At 42.8% G+C, this 22,960-nt stretch overlaps 1 protein-coding gene across 1 annotated transcript; it reads left to right on the forward strand.

The window, feature by feature from the left end:
• Positions 1-2,703: 2,703 nt before the first annotated feature.
• CTDSPL2 (CTD small phosphatase like 2) lies at positions 2,704-20,892 on the forward strand (the record flags this gene model as incomplete). Its single annotated transcript, XM_079540843.1, has 12 exons — positions 2,704-2,895; positions 6,243-6,381; positions 8,252-8,401; positions 8,853-9,068; positions 10,186-10,264; positions 10,538-10,649; positions 11,418-11,504; positions 17,478-17,540; positions 17,637-17,716; positions 19,303-19,429; positions 20,244-20,339; positions 20,827-20,892. The coding sequence occupies 12 exons, from the start codon at positions 2,704-2,706 to the stop codon at positions 20,890-20,892; spliced, it is 1,407 nt and encodes a 468-aa protein (XP_079396969.1).
• Between the last annotated feature and the right edge of the window lie 2,068 nt (positions 20,893-22,960).

A 22,960-nucleotide genomic window follows, 5' to 3' on the forward strand; every position in this document is an offset into this window, starting at 1 on the left:
GTTGTGCAGGCTTTGGCTGTAGTGCAGCTCCTGGCACAGCGAGCGGGTCCAGAGCAAGCAGGTCAGCCTGGCGCGTTCCCTGCAGCCGTGTGTGCAGCCATGTGTGCAGCCATGCCTGGGCTGGAGGCAGGCAGGCGTTGGGTAAGCGGTGTGCAGGGCTGGCTGGCACAGCGGGGAGGAGCCAGGCTCACTGGTGGCTGTGTGAGGGCACTGCCAGCCCGGCTGCTGGAAGTGTTGGTCTGCTCGCTTCTCTGTGCTGAGCCCTGGTGGCATCCCTGCAGTACAGGTGGAAGAAGTGCCGATACAACTAACCACATGAGAGGGTGCTTTCAGCAAGCAGAACAGAAAGTTAAAAGAATTCCTGAAGAGGCCGATGTGGAAGCAAATGAAGTTCCCTTTCCAGAGCGTGGAAGGGCTGGAGCTCCTGGGAGATTGTAAGAATGTTTTGAACATGGCAAAGCAGTGTTGTTTTTCTCTAACTTCGTTCCAGCACATTGCTAACTGTTTAGCTTGAACGTTGATATATTTAGACTCCTTGGTTTAAAAGTTTAATGGGCATTTTCTGTCTCAGACTGTAATTCCTGCTGGTACCAGTCGGTACTTCTTCCGAATACCTGAATGCTGACAAATTTTAACTGTATTTGGGAATTTTTTTCAGCCACCTGTGATAATGATTTGGTTAACTCACGCTGCTCAGTCAATGAGAATGTGCTAAAAAATAATGCTCTTCTGAGTGTTTCCAAAGTAAAATGTATTTTGTTTTTTAAGGTTTCCTTGGACCATTCCATCCACTGATGTTAGGGAATTTCTTCAGTTTTGTAATGAGATCCTCCTGGTTGGTGCAGAAATGCAGTAGGACCATATGTCTGTTGCTGTGGGTTCTTCCCAGCAGAAATTAGACACGAGAAACATCTGGCAGCGACTCCTAAGGAAGCAAAGTCGAGATCCAAGTTCTGATAACACATTTATTTTACTTTTTTGCATAAGAATGCTGCTGTTAACTTTTTTCCCTGGTCGTAAGGAGGAGGAACAGAAAGCTGGATTTAAATCCTCGTGGATGGTTTTTATTTTTCTGCATGCAGTTGAATCTTTTAAACTAAATGCAAATTCTGTTGTAAATATTAACACTGGAAGTATACTTGCGTGGGCTGTGAGTTGTAATGGCTCTGTTACTAGAGGGCTTAGGATTGCAAGTAGCCAATTCTCACACATTGAGGCTACGGTTTGTGTTTTCTCCCCTCACTCCTGGAATATCAGGCCGCCTCTGCCACAGCAGTCATTGTGCTGCCCTGCCTTTGTCTGTGCTCTGTGTCACTGCTGTTGTGTTCTGTGCTGATGGAAAGTGCTGGCCACATGTGTATGAAAAACCATCCCGTGCTCGTCGGCAGTTAGCGCAGATACCACGTGTAACTGAAGTCTTGAACTCCTGGCCGTGCCCCTTCAGCACTGCTCCTGCCTTCTCAGAAACTTGTCATTAGCTGTGGTGTTCTTCGTTAGCTGGAGCAGCCTTCATTTGAGACTGAGACGTAGCTGGCTGCAGACCATCCCCAATGGCTGTGCTGTTCAGGCTGGCCGTGCGCAGCTGCGTCACTCTGCTGCCTGAGCCGTGCCCATCCGCCACCGCCTTTAGCTAAACAAGAGGGCAGTTGTTGCTACATTACCCAGATTTTAGAGTTATTGACTATTTATCCATTCAGCAACAAGGGACGTGCTGACAAAGGTAGCTTCTAACTCCTGTTGTGGTGAGAAAATGCAATTTCTTGAAGAAAAAGAAATAGCTGCGTTGTGACTGCAGCTCGGACGTTGCTCTTAGTGGTATTTCGGCACATTGCAGATCAGTTGGGTTTCAGTGCAGTGCGACTCAGAAGGATTTCTTGCTGCTCCTTTTCTCTGCTTCCGGTCCAGCATGGGAATAATTTTTAAGCACATGAGTCCCATTCAGATCATCCCTAGCAGGAGCTGCAGCCAGCTGGAGCAGCCCTAAGTGCAGCCAGAAAGGCCGTTATGTTTGTGTGCAGGTTTAACTACAGCAGCCGTGCGCCTGAAGGCTGGAGATAGATGTGACACGTTTTCCAAAATGGCCCACTGCTCTGCTCTAGTGAATGCTGCCTTTGCCTGCATCTTCCTGTGGTTTAATCTTGTTCCCAAGTACAGCTGTATTGAGGATCGATCTCGGGTTCCTTTGTCCCACTGCTGTATTCTCACCCGTGCTTCATGCACAGTCTCACTCAGGATTCCTTTCTCTGTGAACTCTTGATGTGAATTTAGATTTATGCTTCATCTCAGATGTAACGTGGAGACTTGAAATGATGCTTTGTGAGGGACGTGGGGCTGGAAAGCACTGCCCAGTCCTTGCGTCTGGTCGCTGGGAGCTGGAGGCAGCAGGCACCATAAAATCCTCTCCTTAAACCCGGCATTTTTGTTCCCGCTGCTCGGACTGAAGGTTGTGCAGACCCTCATTGATCTGATGGTTAGATGTGTTTGTGGCCAGATTATATTCATTTGTTCTTCTGCCAGCGTTGTGCTCCAGCTTCAATAGCTCCTCTTTCATTTAAATGAGGCTGTGTGTATGGGGGTAAAAGCCCGGTGCATCAGAACGCCCAGCGTTACATCACTTCTTCAGTTCACGAGCTGAAGCCTAACACATCTCCTCAATGACTGAGTGCACTTGCTTTTCCTTTTGCAGCTTTACATGTGGTACTCATGAAAATGAGGCTGAGAACGCGGAAGGCTTCTCAGCAGTCCAATGCAATTCACGCGCAGCGCGCACAGAGGGCCAAGAGGAAACACTCGGAGGTGGAGGAGAGCCTGCCTGGCGGCGGGGGGAAGCCGCAGAAAAATGAGACGGGCCTCCTGTCTTCAATCAAGAAGTTTATTAAAGGCAGCACGCCCAAGGTACCGTGTCAGTGGGTTTCTTCTTTTGTTCGTTAATTGTGTCAGATTCTAGGAATGTTTCTATTCGGAATAAATAAAAATATGTAATTGGAAAGGCAAAGGCAGGGCTAAACCACTTAGTCTCACCTGTCTGGGTCCAAACAGAAACCTGTGCTTGCCAACCTTCACGTGTTCAAACGTGCTGAAAGGAATTGTTGAGGGAGAAGTCTGTATTGCTTTGATAGGCTGAACGTGACCTTGCAATTGCTTTAATAGCTGCTTTATCCAGTAAGGAGGGGCCGGCCAAAAAAGGCCCCGCTCAGTCCCAGCAATCTGATACTGACGTTGTGTAGCCGTGAGTTGCAGAAACGAAAACAAACAAACCGAAAACACCAAATGTCATAAAACATCAGATATGGTGTCATAAACTGCATGGTTTAGAAAAACAAAAAGGATTCAAACTCAGCATCTGTTTTTTGAACCACGTGTTGAAAGGATAACTTTGTAACAAGGTGAAGCTGTTATCATTTAATTACCGTAACAATATATTCTTACGTGGTCACAAATATTGTGAATTTAATCTTTAAAGTGTTAATTACTTATCGTGGGAACATTGAGGTGCTGACCAAAACACTTCATAAGAAGTAACTGATTGAAGCCATTTACGTTTCATTTGTCATTAAACCAGGCTAACGAATCCATTTTACATTGAGCATCTACAGAGCACGGCTGTACGACGTTTTGGCTGCAAAACCATTGCAACAAAAAGCTGAAACATAAGCAGAACGTTTTACACAGGAATTTTAAGATGAAATCTCCCGTTTTCTTTGTCTCTTTAAATTGCTGACTTCTCTCTCCCACACCTTGGAATTACGTCTCATTCCTTTGTTGACAGCTTTTTTAAGAAGTAAAATGTCCACGTTTCCTTCTGTTCCCTTTCACGTCCTCTCCTGTGTCTGTAGCAGGACTTGGAGTGGCTCCAGTGGCATCAGCACGGCGCGATATTGATACTGCCGGGCTATCTTCCAAAGCGCTAATGACTTAACAAAGTAGTCTTCTGGCTGCCATGGAAACGTTATGACTCTTGAGATAGTGCATGTGTGCAACTTGCAGAGCAGGTCGTTTATGGGTATGTTAAGATCTCAGTCTCTGCAGAGATGATATGGATTTATGGCCGTGTCTGCAGAGCTCGCGTATCTCGACGATGTTGCTGATAGCTGTGACTTGTTTATCTGAAGTGGTTTAGGTGGCTTCCTGGAGCATCCCTCCAGCAAACAAAACCGAAAGAACTGTAATGCCTTTCCCTTGGGGAAATGAGAGGCTGCCCTGTGGCTGCTGGGTTCTGCTGGGGTCCAAATCATGGCCCCTGTGGAAGACAAGAGTAGTTGTGGAACATGAAGTAGAGTTTATTTATAAGACAATAAATGTGATGCACCAGAAAGACCAGTAAGTGCATGTGTACAGCAAACACTAACACTACAGCTAAGATATTGAAGTTTCAGAACCTGAAATATTGTGGAATTTGCCATTACACCAAGCTTGTTTGATGTGAGGAATTGTAGCACTGTCACAAACGGTTCTGACTGCGTGTGCTGTCAGGACTTTCTGGCCCAGTTTAGGCCTTTCATTCATCCATACAAACTTCCTGAAAACCTAGCCCAAGTGAACGAGTGGTTTATGGTGGTGTGGCACTGCCACTTTCCTATGGCACAGGATTCCTTATTACCAATAATAAGGGGCTGTACTGAATAGATTGTATAACTCATACACATGAAGTTCAGCGAGCACTTAATAGGTGCATCTAACTATGTATCTGTGCAATGAAACTTTCACTGTAGGAACCAAGTAGAATTACTGCCTTGTATGTAATTTCATCTTTAAATTCTAGCAACAGACCACTTGAACTCTGGCAGGGTTGTTTGTGATAGTGTCAGGCTCTCCTCGTCTACTGATCGAGATTGATGCTCACATTACATCAGTGTTTATTAGTGCTTCGGGGCTTGTTTCTTGTGGTTTTTGCCCTCTGCCCTCCCCCTGGCACAGCCTCTTCCCTGCAGTGGGGCAGTACCCTTTGCTAGGCGTTGTGTGAAGGGCAGAGGATTGCTTTTAAAACTTAATTCATTTCTCCCTTTTTTTTTCCCCCTGTTGAATTTGTACACATGACCAAGATGAGGTGCTCTGCTGCTCTTTTATCTGTTCAGTGAGCCATCTGTTTTCTCTCACTTTATGAATGTATAGTATATATGATATTATTAATTGTATGTGGTAGTAATCAGACCATCGTCACCAAGGTGCTTTGGTCATGAAGGTATTGACAGTGGGAGCTTTTGGGATTGGAGGTGTTCACACACACCATCTGCCCTACAAGGGTCTGTGCACCTCCATGTCTGCCAGTACTTCGGGTGCTGCACTCTTAGCACGGGCTTTAGATCGGTTTTTCTGAAGGATCAATTTAATTATTTCTTGGAGCAAGCAAACTACTTTTCTCTTTCTTTTGAACTATGTGAAACTGATGCTCTGAGAAAGGTAACTTTGTAATTCTAGAATTGAAATTTTAATTCACCTTTATGTGCTCAATGCCCTTGTTATTTACCTTTGTATTTAATTGCATTTATTTTGCTTTGTCTCACACCTTACCTTTCAATGAAGTCTGTATGGTCATGCTTTAGAGTTTGGATTGCTGCTGTACTGAGGTGCAGATGGGGGAACAAGGGGAGGAGACCTGTCTTAAGTAGCTGTGCCTGCAAACACAGCAGTGCACAGAAGACGTGCAGAAATGGTTCATTCTATACCACCCATGTGTCACAGGGGAGAACAGTAGTTTACTTAGAGGTAAAGAGGGTGGTTGGGTCCCATCCCCTTCCTGTCCGTGTGCACCAGCTGTGTGTTGCCGTGTGCTGTGACACGCAGTCAGCACTAGCAGGTATGTCCCTGTGTGCAGCTTTGCAAACTGTTCTGTATGGGGGCGCGATGGGAAATGTTATGCTGGATGTTATTGGGCAGTTTTCTTCCTTTACATTCGAACTGCTAGAGAAATCCATTTTCTTACCATTTTATTGTCCTGTTTCTATGCTTCTCTAACTCCACAGCACTGAAATAATTATAAATTTGCTATCCATTAAAACAGTATTTAAAGGCAATTGTGGTCCTTGGAATTTCTGCTGTGCAATTTTCACTCCCAATACCTTGCTGTGTACCTTGAGCTGTGTCAGTTGAAATGAGTTGAAAGTCCCAGCTGGTCAGATGCACACGCGGGACAACCAGTGTGTCTGTTGTGGAACCTGCCCTAACAGCGACTGCTCTGTAGTGCTCAGTGGAGAAAAGAGGCGCTGCTCAGTGTGTTTGTTTTCCCCCTTTTCTGTTTTAAGGAAGAAAGAGAAAATCCTGCAAAAAGAAGTAGAATTGAACGGGATATAGATAACAACTTGATCACGTCCACACCTCAAACAGGAGAAAAGCCTAATAAACAGATCTCTCGAGTCAGACGGAAAGGTCAAGTGAATGGAGGTTTGTAAATATTCCAATCGTGCGCTGTGACGTGTGAGTGGTGACTCTTCCAGCTGGTAACTGATACAGGACACTTCTTCATTGCTAAAGGTTACAAAGTGCTTTGTGATTGACCTCAGCAGTAACGAGGCTGAACTTAGGGTAGCAAAATAAGATTTCTGTGACTTAAGTGCAAGTTAAAATGGATGTATCTGATAAGTAACATAATCTTTGTAAGAACCATGTCAGTGTATGGTAATAATCAGCTGACTGGAACTCTTGCTTTTTTACAGAAAGAAGAGCCATTAATAATTATTTTATTCAGCTCTTCTTCCATTTTCTCGCAAGCAGCGAAATATTTCCCAACTCAGCACCTTTGCCATAGTAACCAGGATTCCTTAGAGATGGACAGCTCTTGTCAAACATGTAGACAGGCTTCTGTTGTAGAGCCATATCAAAATGCAGATGGGCTGGGACCCCTGAAGGCTGTCAGCACCAGGCCTGCTGCTTCTCCCCCAGCAAGGTCCATCCGACTTGAGGAGAGCCCTGACTGAAGTTCCAGTGGGTTCCTCAGAGCCTGGGCCTGTCAAGTTCCAGATAGATCAAAGGGTGGAGATTCCCCTGTGCCAGTGTTTGATCACCTCATTGTGAAAATTGTCTTTTTAGTACCTCTTACAATGACAGGCTGAGATACTTGTGTCAGATAAAATATTCAAGGAAAATTGAGGTGTCAGCTGTGGTTCCAGATCTGTCTTAAAAAAAAAAAAAAAAAAAAATCCCGCATTTTTTGGGCTGCTTTTCCTAAGGAAACAAGTCTTCATGTGTTTGTGCTGCCTGTCAGTGTTCCAGTACGTTTGGAATCCATTGTCTGGCGTTTGCCAAGTTTCATATTCTAACAAGGTTTTTAAAATCAGTAGCTCCAAATGAGTGACTTCAGTGACGGGAGGGATGCAGGGTGAGAGGATTACCTGCTTGGTTATTGTCAGATGTCTGTGTAACATGATTTTGGGAGTATTTACTGCTGCTAATTAATTTTTTTTGTCTGAGAAATAATGGCTGTGCACGCACTCACAGTGTGATGCATGCAGCCTGCTTAGAGGTGAAGGAGGAGCTGTTCACTGGAGTGCCATGGTGTGAGCTGTGCGTGTGCACTGAGGGCACGTTGCTGTCGTAAGCACACGAAGCTGTTAGTAAAGATGGTCGGTAGCATGGAGCACTGAGTTGCAGCTCACACACCCTGCGCTTTATGTAGAAACGACAAGAAGTGTGAAGTACTTGTGCAGCTCCATCAGGCTCAGCTGAGTTCTCAGCTTATGTGCACGAAATGCATTTGCTTATGTCCATATGGACAGACATCCCAAAGACTTGTTACTGCAAAGTAAATAACTCCTCTTGTTTTGGGCTCAGAGTGATGTCTTGGATCTCACCCACGAGACAGCAGCTCTTAGTTGTAGGGTGTACTTCATGTGCACATTTATAGAAAGCCTTCATTGTTACGTGCTACGTTGTTGTAACAGGAGGATTTATTTAATTCTGTTGTCTTTGTTATCTTTGGTAACAGCTAAGAATTATTTTACTTTATAATTGCATTTGTGTGCTTGTTGCAATGGGTGTGCAGCATTTTGAAAACTGCCATCATCAAGCACATGCACAGGGTTAAAGCTTCTGTTAGTTCATCTGTAACACAATTCTTATGAAAAATTACTGCTTCCTCATTTGAAGTGTGAAGCTCAGGTGATTCCTGTGCTGGCACTGAATTGCTAACCTTTTATTTTTTGCCGACCAAGGAGAGCATGTATACTTTCCTGTAGTGAAAGTAATAGCAATATGAGAGAGGCTGTAACTGTGAAAGAGCAGCGTGGTCCTACACTGCATAACTCTTGTTTTGCAGAAGCTGGAAGTTACGAAATGACAAACCAACATGTGAAGCAGAATGGGAAATTGGAAGATAATCCTGCCACTGGCAGCCCCCCGCGAACCACGTTACTGGGAACCATATTTTCTCCCGTCTTCAATTTTTTTTCACCAGCAAATAAAAATGGTAAGCAATGTTTGGAAGCCTGTAGTCTTAAAGCTAAGAATGATGGTTTTTTGTTTTGTTCTGTTTTTTAATATGAACGTGTTGCTGTTCATTCCAATTTTCAAACCAGAAATTACTACTTTTGGAGAGGACCTCCTTCCCAATTCTTTGAAGGGTTATTATTAATAAAAGGAAGAATAAGCTTATATTCATTAGAATATTTATCTTATCTTTTGTAAGTGTAGGTACTTAGCAGGGTGCTTTTTATTGGAAAAGTAAAATAAAGAACCGCTCTGAAGTTCCATGTCTGACACAGGCATTTGTCATGGTTCTTTTGGTTCTTATTTTTGTAAAATGAATCAGATAAAGCTGTCTTCAGTTATTCTGAAGCATTTTTTGGTGTTTCGTGATGCCAATCAGTTCTGTTAGGTGTAAAGATAGTGACTGTGTGTCTGCTGTCACCTTAATTCAGGAACATCAGGATCGGATTCTCCAGGACAAGCTGTTGAGGCTGAAGAAATAGTCAAACAGCTTGATATGGAGCAGGTAGATGAGATTACTACAAGTACTGCAACGTCAACCAATGGAGCAGCTTACACTAGCCAGGCAGTGCAGGTCAGATCTGCTGTCAACAATGGTTTAGAAGAAGTAGAAGAAACAAATGATCGTGACCTGCCACCACTTACAGGTAAGAAATGTGCGCTCATGTTTCACTCAGCTCTTGAGGCTGTAGGTAATTAGCACCCTTAGAGAAGACCTAGTGCCAGTGTTTCCTATATATGAATATTTCACGTTTGCTTAAAGCCTGTAAGCAGCATTATCAATTCTTATGTTCAACAGACAGAACATTTTTATGCATCTGAGACACAGCTTTTGCAAATCTCATGTATTTTCAGTATAACTTAGTCGACTTCATAACATTTCTTCAAATGAAAACAGACACTGAAGAAGAAAGACACTTTTATTACTGTTTACTCCCCTTACACACACATTAAAAATGCATACCCTAGACTTGCTGATCGTGAAAGAAAATTGTGACATTTTAGTACCTTACACTAGAATGACATGTTGGGATGAGTAAAAACATAAAGATCCTACTTTAATCATCCAGATTTTCTTCAGAAGACTCCTCAAGTCTTTTTGGACAAAAATAGTGTCCATAAAATTCAGGGCCCACATCAACTCCTTTACAGTTACGTAAATCTTTGCTGGATCCTGAAAATGCTGGTAGCTGATGCGTATGAGATTTGTGAGAACTACTTTGAAGAGAGTATATTTTAGCTCTGAGTAAAGGGCTGATGTGTGATCCAGTGTGGACCTGTGATCAGCTCGCCCCATCTGCATCTAAAGCTCCCGTTGCCTTGCTCTGATGGGCACTGCAGGCTGGGAATGAGCTGCAGACTGAAAGGTTTGTGCTGCCTTCCGAGGGCTGCCTGGCACAGATGTTTCTCTGTGGCAAAAACTCCCCAACAAACGCTGGGTGGTGGGATGTGCACCCAGGCAGCCCTCAGTGCATGGATGCTTTGCTCTGTAGCGTGGACAGTTGCATCTGTCCAGGTCCTGCAGTTCTGTGAGGTGGCAGGACTTCACCTCTGAGGAGGCGTAGTGAGAAGATGTGCAGGCCGTTCAGGAAGGTGTGGGGGGGACTGGCAAGTGGGGCTGAAGGGAGATTTTTTCACTGTTGTTTGAAGCATTCGGGTGTAAAATGCAAATTCTCACTTTTAAAAGCTTCACTAATAAGACCAGCTCTTGTGTCATTTTTTGTTTGCTTTATTTTTGCTTTGGTCATTTTCGTTGAATTTTAGCACCAGTATCTCCAGACAGTGGCTACTCATCAGCTCATGCAGAAGCCACCTATGAAGAAGACTGGGAAGTCTTTGATCCGTAAGTGCTGATATTTGTGCTTGAAGTATGAAAATGATCACATTGGGTATTGCATTAATGAACTGTTATTTGAGTTGCTACATTTTTGTTTATTATGGTAATGAAGTCCACAATCTCTCAATTTGATGCAAATACAAATTGATATATATATATATTTTGTCGTTTAAATTATTTTTATGTGGCCTTAAGTATTTTAAATATTTACTTGGGCTAAAACTGCGCCAGTTTAATAATTCATGTACATTTCTACAACAAAATCTGTATTCGTTCCAGATACTATTTCATCAAACATGTTCCACCACTAACAGAAGAACAACTGAACAGGAAGCCAGCTCTTCCACTGAAAACAAGAAGCACACCAGAATTTTCATTAGTTTTAGACTTGGTGAGTGTCTTTAGAAACACAAAGCAAAAGCAGGAGATGCACAGCATTTGATTTCCATTTTAGTAAATGGAAAAATTTAGCTTCGTATGCTTGCATCAAAATGGACCAGGAATGAATCTTTGAACTGTTACAACATCGTTGTTCGGCCACTTTTGAAAAGATTTATGGAAAATAAATCTGACTTTAGAAAGATTTCCTTAAGTCTCTCTGTTTTGAAGTGTTTTCAGACGGGCTGCCCAGGGAGGTTGTGGATGCCCCGTCCTTGGACATGTTCAAGGCCAGGTTGGACGGGGTCCTGGGCAACCTGGTCTAAATGTGTATGTTTGGTGGCCCTGCTAGGCAGGGGGGTTGGAACTACATGATCCTTGAGGTCCCTTCCAACCCGGGTGATTCTGTGATTCTGTGATTCTGTGATTCAGACACCGCTGACGATGTCAGGGAGATGATGAGCGCTGCCAGGCGCTGTGTCCTCTAGCGGCCGCAGCAGCGGGCAGATGATTCACAGTGGTGGCTGTGCGTTTCATCTGAGTAAAGGATCAGCTGCAAAGTTACAAGACCACCTTTAATTGTGCCGCTACCACGCAGTTCTAAGTGATTTTTTTTTAATTGCAATAATAATGAAAGGACGCTATCAGGACAGCATTAGCACAGAAATGTTCCAGACTAAGTAAGCTTACCTTAAAAGGAACGTCAGGACAACTGCTCTTATTTTCAACGTTGTTCTCGTAATTTTTTCTTACTCACATACCATCTTCTGATTTTTTCTAGGATGAAACATTAGTGCACTGTAGTCTGAATGAATTAGAAGATGCTGCACTCACTTTTCCAGTTCTTTTTCAAGATGTCATTTACCAGGTAATTAGCTTGCATATGTATGTACCTTTTATTTAACGTGTGAATTCTTGCTGTGTGTATTTGTTATGGTCCTGTCTGAAGAGATAAGTAAGTGTATGGCATAAAACAACTTGTCCGGGTTACGAACTGCGGGTGTCAAATCCTGCAGGGTGGATTATGCTGTCAGAGATACTGTGGAGCACTGCTTAATGCCACAACGTGGTAATGTCGGTCGCTGGTTCCAATTGTAAACAATCATTGCTAAGAAGGTGTAAATGGTCTTTGTAGCAGCAATCTTCAGCAGCAACATTTCTCCTTGCCAGCAGGTGGAGGCAGAAACACTGAAAGTTTAGCCAGCATTATTTCCTGGGTGCAGCTTCTCGTGGACTGTTAATTTTCTTCCCTTCATATGGAAAACCAACTCTCACTGGTTGATCATTTCTTTCTATAAAGAAGACATCTTCCAAGCCTGATTAACTAGCTTCTGTCTGGATCATTAGTCTTGCTGTGCCCTCCACCAGTGCTAGTTCTACCTCTTTACTCCCAAAGGGTCTGCTTGGTGCTTAGAGTGACTTTGATTGTCTTGTGGAGACTGCTAGATTTAGTTTTTTGTTCTGCTTTAGGAGGTATTGTTAGTTACGTGTGTTTTACCTTGACGTACCAGAGGAGCAAGCATGAGAAGGAGGAACTCTCTTCCAGCAACTACCAAAGATGCTGCACTGACCCAGGCTGTTGTTCTCAGGTCCTTTTGTGGGATGTGCCTGGGAGTAGCATCAGCTTCCCCACCATGTAGTTCGCACGATATTGGACCCCACTGTAGTATCTTTGGAGAGTGAGCCAGTCATCAGGCACCTTAAAAGGACACTTGTCCAGGTATTTTTCCTGATTTTAAAAATGTTTTCTTCACTGTTGCATATAAAAACCTTGGAATCTGAAAAGCTGAAATAATTTTTAAACGTGGATTTCTTATCTCTTATTTGGTGACAGCCACGCTTAGTTTGCTTCAGACTGAACTTTGGAAGGAGCCTTAGAATTCGCTCTTTAGAGGTTCTTGACATCGCTGACAGAATCAGGAAGGCGAAAGCTTTGGTTTTTTCCTTCCCTCACTTGAGGGATCTTGGTGTGACTTTGAGTGTTTTCCTTCTAAATTGCCATCCTTTTAGTGGTTGTGTGTCTAAATGAGAGTGGCTGAAGTTTAACCAGGATTTTATCTGTAAGAAATTGAAGTCAATGGAAAGAGTGACTCAATGGTATTTGTAAATGCTTATTTAACAGCATTGTATCAAGGGCTGTACAGACATGGGTACAGTAAAGTTGCTGTGCGGGTCCTAGATAAGTTTTGTCTGAGCTTTCTCTGGAGCCTAGCTTGGAATTACAAAGGAACAAAAGCTGCTTGTGAGTCTGAGAAAGTCAGAAAGTCAGCCACCAGCTGTGAGCACACTGTGGTCATTATGTTCTGGTTACCTGGTTTTACATCGCTCTGGACAGCATTCACCTCTTGCTGTGTAACAGTTAATAAGCAGGAGAGATATTTTAAAGATGTTTAACTGGAGTGTAATACACAAAAAGACAAATGATCTTCTGTAGTGCAAGTTGAGGTTTGTGGATATCACGTGCCCTTTTTAGTACTTTCAGTGAGCAGCCTTTTCCAGTGTCTGTCTTTTGCTCAGCAGTTCACCATTGCCTCCAGTAAGTGCCGTGTGAATTCCATCTCCGTGCTTCATTTTGGAAGTGACTCCGGTTGCCCACAAAGCAGCAGGTGCTGAGCTGTCTCAGCAGAGTTAAGTCAGCAAGCTGCTATATATAAAGCCTGCTGAAAACAATACCTAGTGTGCAAGTTGCATTGCTGAAGATGCTTTCATTAGTATCAGAAGATCTACCACTTCTGTGTAGGCTTTCAGAAATATTAGACAATTACTTATTACTTTCTTAAGAGAGAGTGAAACCTAGCTCAGTATGCATTTTCTGTCTGAATGGCTGATTTTCCTTGCACTAAGGCTGACTAATAATGCAAAAGTAGATCTGAGCTCATATCATTTTGATTCTTACCCTTCTAAAGGCATCTGTTGCACTGTTGCTGTGATGATAAACCGGGTGCTTTCTCAGGAAGATGCTCCAGAGCCAATCTCTGCAAAGTAAGACAACAGTAAGAGTCAGACTGTGTTCTGCTGGAGAAGGCTGTGGTAATGTGTACCCAAACTCCATCAGCCTTGAGCTGAGCAACGAGTTTCTAGGCCAGGAACTCAGCTCCATTGCTGCTTGTTTCAGTGACTGGTAGCCTATTTTAAAAAAGAGTTTTTGAAAATAAGGGCTTTTTCTGTTCAGAAGCTATTTCTTAGAACTTACCATGGAGTGTGCAGAAAAGAAAATGTGACACATGAGCACAGAGCAGAGTTCTTCTAACTGAAAAGTTACAGCGCAGTTGTAGCACTGACGTGCTTTTTTTTTAATCTTTGGGTGAGTCACAAAGTCACTGATTCCCATTTAAAAAGGAAAAAGATCTGTAAGATGGGGGCAGTTGTGCTTGCTTATTTCAGGTTTTTGAGACCATACATTTGTCTGTTTCCTCAGTTGAAAAATCTCTAGATTATACCAGTGTTTATGTTTTGGACTCAATGAAAAGACAGTATTAGTGAAGCTCAAGTTTTAATAAATAATAAACCCAGTAAGCACTACCTGGCATCTGACAGTAAAAAGTGAATGTTCATCTCTTCAATTGAAAATGAGGTTTTTTACCATTTGCAATGTTGTGACACATCACGGTGAGCAGCTCATCTTTGTGAGAAACGTGTGTTTGTTGGGATACTGTCCTTCGTGGTCAGGAGGTTTCTGTTGTATTTGGTTCCTGTTGTGTGGCACCAGGTGCCAGCAGCTCAGGTCAGCACTGCTGGGCGCGTACCTCCGCGCTGTGCCGTGCCAAAGGCAGCTGGTTGCAGTTCTTCAGTTTAAGAACTCTTCACTGATCTATTGCACAGTACTGACTGTGATCCTGAGAGATGTTCTGGCAGCACACGGGCGAGTTGTAGGTCATGGAATGCGGCGTTATGAACGTTCCATCTTGCTGTCACTAAAGGCTACTTAGTTGCTTCGTTGCTGTACTGGAATGAGGCAAATGGTGCTGGTGAATTCTGGCTCTCCTTCCTAATGAAATCTCTGCTCTGTTCCCCTGAAATATCTGAAGGCCTTTGGTGTCTTGGGCTGCATCCACAAAGCAGTCTGCTCTTAGGTCAGGAATCCTTCCTTCCTTTTAGCTTCGGAGTCAAACTTGGTGGGAAGATGTGGGCAATATGCAAAAAGAGAAGGAAGCTGAGGGAGAAAGGGGAATGCTGGTGTGTCTTGTTCTGCTTTAGTTACTTGGTTCTGCTCTGCTTACCTGGCGTTCTCTCGGCTGGTTCTGGCTGGAGGTGGGGATGTGATTGCCTTCTGCTCTGCCGCAGTGCCACAAACCACTCAAAGCAGAGCAATGAATTTGCCATCCATGTCATCCATGTGTGTATAAAGCACAAGGAGAAATGCGTCATCTGAAATGAAATCGCTTTTCCCTGGGCTTGTTGTTTGTGTTTGTACCTGAACTTCTTAGATATGAAGACAGCCGTTGTATTAAGATAGATAATCACTTACAAGGATGTGTCAGTAATCTCAAGCAGAGCACACTGAAAGATGCTGTAATAATCCACAGACTAAACAAACTGAAAAAGAAAAGAGAAAACACGTGCACTTGAGGAACCCAAGCAATTATAAGTGCTCTTTGATGTAATTGAATGATCTTAGGAGTCATTCAGCTGGCCATTGATACAAATAAATAGAACTCAGTCCAGACTTAAAATGAACAATGAATTCGATACTGAGTGCTTTCATAGTAGCAGGAGTTGAAATACTGGCACATAGCTTCCTGCTGTCGTTGCTAGGAGAGTAGAAGAGATGGTAAAGAGCTTGGTTCTGAAATGACATCTGTGTTTTTTCCATCAAAGACAACAGGTTTGTCAATTTGAAATTGAGCTCTTGAAGAAAAAAACTTTGTACCAAATATCATCCTGCTTGCTTACCATTATTTGCAGCTGCTGCCCCCCGTGCAGTGAAAACATTCATGTCGTGTGACTCGCTTTCAGTTTTCAAGAGTAAGATTTGGGTCCCAGTATGAAAAATATTTGCTCAGGAAAATCACGAGTAGAACAATCCTTTGCATCTGCAACAGAATGCTTGCTTTCCCTTAAACTCAAGGTTACACCTGTAGAAGATGCTGGCAGTGCTACTTGCTCTTGTATAGAGGAAGAGCAGGACAAACAACTTGCACTGAATTTGCAGTCACAGATAATTTGAATGTTATTTAATGGTTCACCTGGAGGCTGAGTTATTTCATTGCGTTTGTCCTCGTGGTAAGAGAAACCAGTCACCCAGTCTTTGAGCAAAACCTCACTGCCTTAGCAGAACTGAATGAGATGTCATTTTCAGAGAGATTTCAGCGCCATCAGGAGACATATGGCATGAAGACACGCTTGTCAGCTCTGCATGCAGACAGTTGGCTGTTCAGGAGCGCCTTGGCTGGGTGGAGCACAGAAACCCATGGCTGTGTCTCCAACCGTTCTCTGTGGGCAGGCTGGGGTACCTGCATCCTGACAGCGAGCTGCCCACAGGGAGAAGGGGAGCAGATGCTGGTTGTGCCATCAGTGAATGCATCTCAGCACGGCACGCGTGGCGATGCTGTGAGCAGATGTGACAGGACTGCGTGCTTCTGGTGTAGAAAAAAATACAGCTTTTGTTACCACAGTAACTTGTCACTCTGCAGGCTTAACTCAGGGCTTTAGATGCTTCAAGAAAGTAATAAAAGCCTTATTCAGAGTTAAGCTGAATAATGAAATTTCCCTTGGTTTAGAAATACATGCCTGCTTTAAAGGACTAAGATCTGTTGCCACCTGTGCTAATGATAGGAAACTGCGTTTATTTAAACCACTCCTCTTTTCTTTCTTTCTGTCTGCATATAAGTTTGATACAATTCAGTTCAATTAATGCAGATCCTTACTGGAGATTTACTTTTGAAAGTAAACTTAAGCCGATTCCTAACCGTTATTAAAATAATTGGCAAAGCTGAAATTAACTGGGTTCAAATACGAGTCCAGCACGCTCCCTTTTCTTTCTGGGTACGTTAATGAAACGTTTCTCAAAGCTGTGTAAGTCTACACGTGGGCAGTCTGTGAATCAAGAAGACAGGTAAGGTACGATAAGGTTGTTGTTCACCCCTCGGTGCGTGTCCCCACCACTGTGCTCCACGTGTGCCCTCACCTGGGCCGTGGTGTTGGGCCGTTGCCCTGCAGCCATAGATCCACGCAGTGCCCCCGTGCAGCCTAGGTCTTGTACTGTGAGCTCAGGAACAGCGAGAGGAGACGCCAGCATCACCTCTTGCTGTGTCTCTTATCAGGGTCTGTTTTGTCACAGGGAATAATTTGAGTGTATGTGCAGTTCTTCTCTGGTGCGTGAATTAACTGAGCTCTGGAAGCAGCTGAAGCCAGTTGCTCAGGTTATTTCTGCCCCCTCTGACACCCCCATATTCAATGTGCAACTCTTGGTAGAAGGAGGTTATTGGGAAGGCTGTTGTTATGTTGGCATGCATTATCCAGTCCTGGAGCTGATGCTGCCCAGCTGCTGAGGGCTGATTTAAAATGTTGAATCAAAGCAGCTGGCTTCAATTTTCTCAAGAAGTTATCTAACCTTTATATTTCAAATAATTATCTAGTTTTAAATACAGTTTAAATAATTTCTGTCACATTCTTTAGTTATGCCTGATTTTGCCATATTGCGGTTTCTTTTTTAGCTGCTTAGGCTTCGAGCTGATTTAATTTTGCTTTCATTGAATTGTTACTCTGTAGGAAATTAGTATTTGCTTTCTCCTGAATTCATAACACTCATCCTGCCATAATCTGTACAAATCGATGCTTAACAGTGCGGGCGGCAGCTGCAGTGTTGTGAAGCCTTTAATGAAGTCCATCTCTGCTGCAGGTTTACGTGCGGTTAAGGCCGTTCTTCCGAGAATTCCTGGAACGTATGTCTCAGATTTATGAGGTAAAAATAATTCAGTATTGCCTTTGAATTTTATTTTTAAATTATTTTCACGTGTTTATACATAAAATAATTATTGTTTTCTTCTCTTGTCTGTAGATCATTCTTTTTACTGCTTCTAAGAAGGTGTATGCAGACAAATTACTGAATATCCTAGACCCTAAAAAGCAACTAGTCAGGTAAAATACCAAATGGCAGCCATGGCTGTTGTGGGCAAACAAGTCCTTTCCTAAGAGATGAGGGGACTATCTCTTTATATTTGTCTTTATGAATGCTATTTCTTACTCAGCCACAAACTAATTTGTGATTTATTCTGGTTTTTCATTTCTTTTGTTAATGCTGAGCTTTGTTTGGAAGAGGTTAATGTTTCTCAAGAGCAGGGCCCTAAGACACAGTGACTCCTATCAGGTGAACTTCTTTGTTGTCCCCATCTGCAAGCAGACTGCTGCATGGGAAAGCTGAAAGTGCAGAGGGGATTTCTCAGGGATTCATTCTAATTAGGGACATGAAGAACTGCACTCAGCTGATGTTGGGACGGTAAATTCGGTACTGGGATGTCATATTGCTGGAACACCTGAGCCTGCTGAAGCACACAGCCAGACAGGATGTACAGACAAGTACTGTATTGCTCCTCCGTGTGCATCCGTAACGTGATGTTTTTCCCTCCAAGGGTCTGATACTTAGGATTGAGGACTGCAGTTTTATCTGTGCTGTGAACAGGAAAGGTAACAAAGCGTGCAGGCAGGCAGTATGCTCAGAATGTTCAGAAATTCTCTGAAATGCGTGTGGTGCATGAATGTAGCTGTGAGTCATGTGCCTCTGAGAAGATGACATCAGGGCGTGATGAGTTCTGACATGAGCCTCGCAGTGGATTTGTCAGGCACTCCACACGTGTGACTCAGAATCTATATATAAATTCATTCGCTGCTGAGGCATCAGCTTATTTTCTTCCTTAGCAACATCAGGAACTCAGCCCCTTCATGAAAGTAGTAAGCATGCTACGTACAGCTTCTAAAAATTCCACTTACATATGCAAGCAGCTTTAAAGAAACTGCACTGTAATACTACATTGTAAAATCTGAAATCTATCCTGTTCACAATTGATTTTTAATTACGATTATTCTGATATTTCATGAAATTTGTTTTATTCCCACTCTTTTTAATGAGTTCTATTATTCTACCAATCCATTTACTAATTAATTAGTAATAAAAGAGAATATACTAATTGGAAAGGAAGAAGTTGATGGAATGTTTTGGCCTCAAGGCTTTTTTCAAGCTCTAAAAACTGAAAATAGGTTAATTGCCAACAGAGGTAACGTCAGAAGGAGAGCGTTTCACCCAGCGCTTTGCAGCGTGTGCTGCAGCATTGGGAGCAGAGCAGAAAAGACAAATGCTGTAAATTGGTTGGAGTGCAGATCTCACCCCTGAGCTTTGGGCCTTGTGAAATAGTTTCAGTATCTCGGGTCCCCTGTCAGTCCATCTGCAAGAAGGGTTAGAAGGTGACACCACGGCGACAAATGTTTCTTGCATCTGAGCTGAGCTTTCCTGCTTAAATACAGAACGGTTGCCTGCAGAACTTGATCAATATAAAATCAAGTTAACCACTGATCTTACCAGTGAAAAGCTCAGAGCGTGGGACGGTTTTTAGAAATCTGGTAAGAAGGGAAAAGAGTGGGTAACGTTTGGCAGCACCAACTTCTCTTTTTCCCTAAGCCATGTAGGTGTTCAGTTTCTCTCATTAATGAGTATTCTAATTTAATCGCAGGCATCGACTTTTCCGTGAGCATTGTGTCTGTGTACAAGGAAATTACATAAAGGATTTAAACATTCTTGGTAGAGATCTTTCAAAAACGATCATCATTGACAATTCACCGCAAGCCTTTGCCTATCAGGTACGTGTGCTGCCGTCAGCAAAGCTTCTCCATGTGGGAAAATCTTTCCAAAGGAAGACAGTGAAACTACCTACACGTTACGCTTTGTATTTAAGCTTACAGAGCACACTGACGTTCAGGTTTACAAAGCCAGTCGCTCAGGTTTCCTTGCTCTTTTTGGATTCTTGTGAAGAATCAGTCCAATGTGAACCTGCCCTTACATTAGGAACTACCTGTAACCAGGCAGTGTTATCTTGCAGTTCAGCTTTTCTCCAGAAGCTGTCAGGTCTATTAAGACTGTCCCTTGGGCGCTTCTGCAGAATCAGTTTTCTATTGCTAATGAAGTAACTCAGGACAGTGGCTGGTTGGGTTCTCACTTGTGAAAATTGCTTACAATAAATGCTATAAAGTTGCACTCTGTGGCTTAGATTGTTCCAGGCGTGTGGCACCATGAGTAACACTGCTAAAGCACGCGGGCTGCAGTGCCTCTGAGAGCCTGAGCTCTAGAAGCCTGGTTGGCTTCCCCTCGTAAGCACAAAGTGCAGCCAGTGCTCAGCCAGTGCGCGCAGTTGGATCGTAAGGCTTTGGCAACGCTTCTCAGCGCAGCAGAACTTCTACAGCTGGGTCTGCTTCGGCTTTGATGTGGAAGTTTTTGCAATGATTCATGCAAAGTCATTGAGGGAGTCATTGCAGGAGTGATTTTTCGTACAAACTTTGGTTATGCATTAATAAACTTGAGCTTGGAAGCTTTTTTCCCCAAAATGTCATTTCACAAGTCACGTTTCTAGGTAAATTAAGTCAAGTCATGTGTTGACGTCTGTTTTTTTTGCTTTAGCTTTCAAATGGAATTCCTATAGAAAGCTGGTTCATGGATAAAAATGACAATGAACTCCTAAAATTGATTCCATTTCTGGAGAAACTTGTAGAGCTGGTAAGTCTGTCTCTCCTTTATTTGTCAGCCTCACAACTCCCAGCCCGACGCGTTGTTTGTTCTTTCAAACAGCAGCACGTGCCTTAAGGCTGAAATTCGGACTGCTGGAAGTCGCGGGCGCCTCTTGGAAGGCGTTACTCTGCAGTAATGGAGAGGTTGTGCAGGGATTTGTTTACATAGCAGAAGGCAGAATGGCGTCATTTCCAACTGTGCTTTCAATCAGAGACTGGAAAACGGTGACACAAATTATAATGAAATGGAGAATTTGTAGAATTAAATACTGCCTTTATTCTTAAAACGGAAATAATTCAATTCCTCAGTTGTTGTGAACGTTACGTAGCTGTTCCTGTGAGCCTCTTGTAATTAGAAACATTCACAGCTTCCAGTTTGTTGTATTAATGCACAGCCGTTGGAGGCTGGCCCTGCTATGGTCCGACCTGCAGAGCTGTTCATTCTTCTGACTCCCTCACGTGTGTTTTCCCTGCAGAATGAAGATGTCCGGCCTCACATCAGAGACAGATTTCGCTTGCATGACTTGCTACCCCCGGATTAAGCCTTCGGTCTGATTACTGGAGGGGGAGAAAATGCAGGACCCTTATGGACTGAAACAAAACATTGCCATTACTGTTGAAATTTTGCATTTTTGTACCCCGTCTTGCTTTTCTTATCTTTGGTGCCCAACAATAATCAAGGGTTACAGAAAGAGACTTTATATATCTGAGATTGAACACAAACAGTACAATACAGTACAACGCAGTAGGTAGGCTAGAACAGAAAAGTCTTTAGAACTAGTGCGACTCCGATGAAATTTTTTATGTACAGGACATCTGCAGTTTATAAAGAATTCTGTTTCTGCCACCAGCAGTTTGACCTGTAGAAACACAGGATTTTATGATATAACAGAGATTGAAAAAAGAGTCTTCTTTTCTCTCTGTTCGGTGCTCTAAGTGGGTTTGTAGCCACTTTTCTGTTACTTTAGAGATTCTCATTTCAACAGGAATGGCCAGTAAAAGTTGTTTTTATTTTTCCTGTTAAGGTTTATAACCTTTTTACACTTTTGACCTGTATTAGATTAGAATTTCATTATGCATTCCTTTTAGTTGAGGCGCTTCATAGTTTTTCTGGGAATAGCCAAATTTTCTTAGTTTTTTATTATACAGTTGAATGGCCGTTTTCCTGCTTCGTCTGCCTGCATACTGTATATTTGTTTAAAAATATTCTCTAGTTTTAATCCACGTAAGTTTCATTTAGAAAGAAAACCCCCGCATTTATATTTTGTTTCTGTAATATTCTACTGTAGTTGAAATCTTTTCAAAAATCGAGAGACTGGCTAGATAAGAAGAATATAAGAATTACTAATATTCAGAATATTTTAAACCATTGTGATGGCACGTGCTCCGGACAGACAGTATCTTGCAGTGGCACAAACAACGGTGGACAAGGAATACCTCAGGCTGTCCTGTGCATGCCAGCCCTGGCGGGAGAATAGCTTGGTCCGTGCGGGCGCCACGCGTCGCAGCGCCGCCGCCTCGGGGCCGCTCCGCGAGCGGCGAGGGCTGCAGGCTCAGCGTTCCGGACGCGCTGCTGGGCTGCGCCGCCTCTGCTGCGCCGCTCCTCGCTGCGGTCCGTTGGAGCGGCGCCCGGCAGGATGTGAGCACGGGGCTGTGCCGTCAGCCTGCCGTCGTGGTGGTCGCTATGCTATGTGGAAATAGTCTTTCAGCCGTGGTTCTCTAATGCAGCTACTGCAAGAGGTCGATATTTTTATAATGGCGTGTAATCTCCTGTTGAGGAGCTTTTTATGGAAGGTATAATTTGTAAAAGTTAGGGTGTTTGCCTCTCGACTGCATTGACATGCCACAGGCTCAGACTGTTTTTGTGTAAAAGATGTCACAGAACGGCACTTTTTCTAAAGAGAAGTTTGATATTTTGTATGCTTGTTAAGAAAGTACAGTATTGGAAATTAAAGGTGGACAACTGATAATTGAGAAGTATGTCAATTAATTTTTTATGTATATTACCTGTTTACTTGTACAATTTTATTGTACAAATTACATGCAGCTTCATTTTCAAATGAGTCCTTAAAGTAAGGAAAATCTTTTTAGGAAAACATTTAATTTTTGTATTTTTGATTTTAAAAGGCATGAGTTATGTCAACTTTTTCCAGTGTATTAATGAAGATTTTAACTTTTCATCAGGTTGAGTGTTTTCTTACTATATTATCTGTTGTGTATGTAGCTAGCACATTGTGTCACTGAACTGTTTAAAGAGATTAGCATGTAGAGCAAGCCTGTTTTGTGGAAAATCCTTATTCATTAAAAAAAATCATCATGGCAGGTTTTCTGCAAAAAAGTGGAAACATTTGCAATTCAGAATACTGATTTTTTTTTTTTTTTTTTTTTTTTTGTATTTAAAGAAAAGTATTTTGCTTGCAGGAAAGAAATACTACAGATTCATTTTAATGAGAATCTTTTAAATGTATTTATCTTTAGGGCATCTGGGCATCTTTACACTGTTTGTCTTATGTCTTTATTGAAATAAAATGTACATAACATTACCTTTATATATGCTTTTGCGCAGCCGTGTGAGCCTGTAACCATCCCCGCTCCTCCTGTTTTTATGTT

The sequence above is a fragment of the Tetrao urogallus genome (genome assembly GCF_951394365.1).
Source record: "Tetrao urogallus genome assembly, chromosome: 11".
NCBI lineage: Eukaryota > Metazoa > Chordata > Aves > Galliformes > Phasianidae > Tetrao > Tetrao urogallus.